The sequence below is a fragment of the Sceloporus occidentalis genome, unplaced genomic scaffold (assembly GCF_023333645.1).
Source record: "Sceloporus occidentalis isolate IW3139 unplaced genomic scaffold, rSceOcc1.0.p SCAF_119, whole genome shotgun sequence".
Taxonomy (NCBI): Eukaryota; Metazoa; Chordata; class Lepidosauria; order Squamata; family Phrynosomatidae; genus Sceloporus; species Sceloporus occidentalis.
Window position 1 is genome coordinate 1,604,753 of NW_028317099.1, and position 1,851 is coordinate 1,606,603.

General features: G+C 38.2%; 1 protein-coding gene across 1 annotated transcript; it reads left to right on the forward strand.

Annotated features, from left to right (window-relative positions):
- Nucleotides 1–724: 724 nt before the first annotated feature.
- LOC149282320 (solute carrier family 25 member 53-like) lies at nucleotides 725–1,570 on the forward strand. Its single transcript, XM_089498374.1, has one exon. It carries the CDS (start codon nucleotides 725–727, stop codon nucleotides 1,568–1,570), a length of 846 nt encoding a protein of 281 aa, XP_089354500.1.
- Nucleotides 1,571–1,851: the final 281 nt, after the last annotated feature.

Here is a 1,851-nt window from a genome sequence, read left to right on the forward strand (position 1 = left end):
AAAAAGAAAAAAAAAGGCATATCATGGGGCACAGTGGTATATAGAGGGTTAAAAGGCATATCATGGGGGCACAGTGGCATTTAGAGGGTTAAAAGGCATATCATGGGGCACAGTGACATATAGTGGGTTTAAGGCATTTATGGGGCAGAGTGACAAGCCTGGGAGCAGATGTGCATAACTGAGGGGCAGGTTGGAAAATAAAAGGAATTAAAAACAAAATATTTTTCTCAATCATAGCTTTTATTAAAAAAAAATAGTTTACATAGTTTACATGAATTAACATTTACTGGTAAAACTTTTTTCCTATAGGGTCATCTTATATTCAGGCTTTTTATTCAGATTTTGGGGGGTCGTCTTATAATCAAGCAAATATGGTAATTTCTATATTAATATGACATTAAAATTATTAGAATAGTAATATTTTGAAATTGTACTGATTTATGAAGGTCAGATCATATAAAACAAGTTGTATTAGTTTAATTGAGACAAATGTCCAACAATGTAACAGACGTTGTGATTCTGACACTAATAGTTATTGAATAAGTTACAGGAAATAAGCATAGCAATAAATACTAATACTAGTAATATTGTTTCTCCTTTTATGTTTACTTTTGTAGGCAGTAAAGCAGTACCCCGAAGACAACATTTTATTGTGATTCCTGACTTACAAAGGTTAACAATAACTTACTTTACAACGTGAGCTAAACAGCCAAGACTTTAAGTCATGGGGGATGGAAACACTCCTCGCTGGTTTGTTATAAATGGTGGTAGTTATTTTGTGGGAGCTGCCTCCACCTTTCTGTCCACAGTTCTCACATTTCCCATCTACAAGACAATCTTTCGGCAGCAACTCCACACACTAAACATCAGAGCTGCTACACACCAATTAGGCAAAGAAGGGATTGCTTATCTCTACCGTGGCTTGACTCCACCTCTCATCGCAAAGACTGTACAAGGCACAGTGCTCTTTGGTACTCAGGGAACTTTCCAACATCTGCTCTGTGGTGGGGGGATTCCAAGTGCTGGGCATCGTGCACTATCTGGATTCCTCACTGGGGTTTTGGAGGCCACCCTTCTTGTACCATTTGAAAGGGTCCAGAACATACTGCAAGATGGCCGTAACAACAAACGTTTTCCGTGTGCTAGCTCCATCTTACAGGAATTCCTAAACTACAAGGGAAGAGACCGTCTGTATTGTGGCCTCTATAGAGGGTTCAGTCTTATTCTTATCCGCAATGCTCTTGGTAATTCTTTATACTTTTTATTAAAGGATCCACTAAAAGATATACTAAGCGCTAAAGGGATTCCGCAATGGGCTCCTTCTTTGGGATCTGGTGCTCTAAATGGAGCCCTCATCTCATTGGTGCTCTATCCACTCAGTGTGCTAGTGTCCAACATGCAGGCAACAGTGGGGAAAGGGCTGCCAAATTTAAGAGAGGTAGCACATGCTGTATTTGCACAACGCAGGAGTAGAATCACACTGCTTTACCGTGGAGCTTCCCTCATTGTTGTGCGCTCTTGTATCACCTGGGGTGTGACAACTGCTATTCACGATGCTCTTAGCAAATGACATTGTGTAATAAAATGAAGAGTGGCTTTTGTTTTATTTTAATCATATGCTACAAATAAATATAGCATAGTCACACAAATTAAATCTGCAGTCATTATTAAATATTGGACATAGTATTGTAAATAGAAATAGTCAACAATTGCATTTTGGGCTCATTCATTGACAAAATGTGACACACACATTTAATCTACATAATAACTCACAACCTCATCTAAACCCAGCTGAACTAGCAAAAGAACCACAAAACAAAAATATTACAAATAGAGCTTTTATTCCAACTA

What these genes read in the sequence shown, in the direction of transcription:
- LOC149282320 (XM_089498374.1), top strand. Translation starts at nt 725, where the DNA reads ATGGGGGATGGAAACACTCCTCGCTGGTTTGTTATAAATGGTGGTAGT.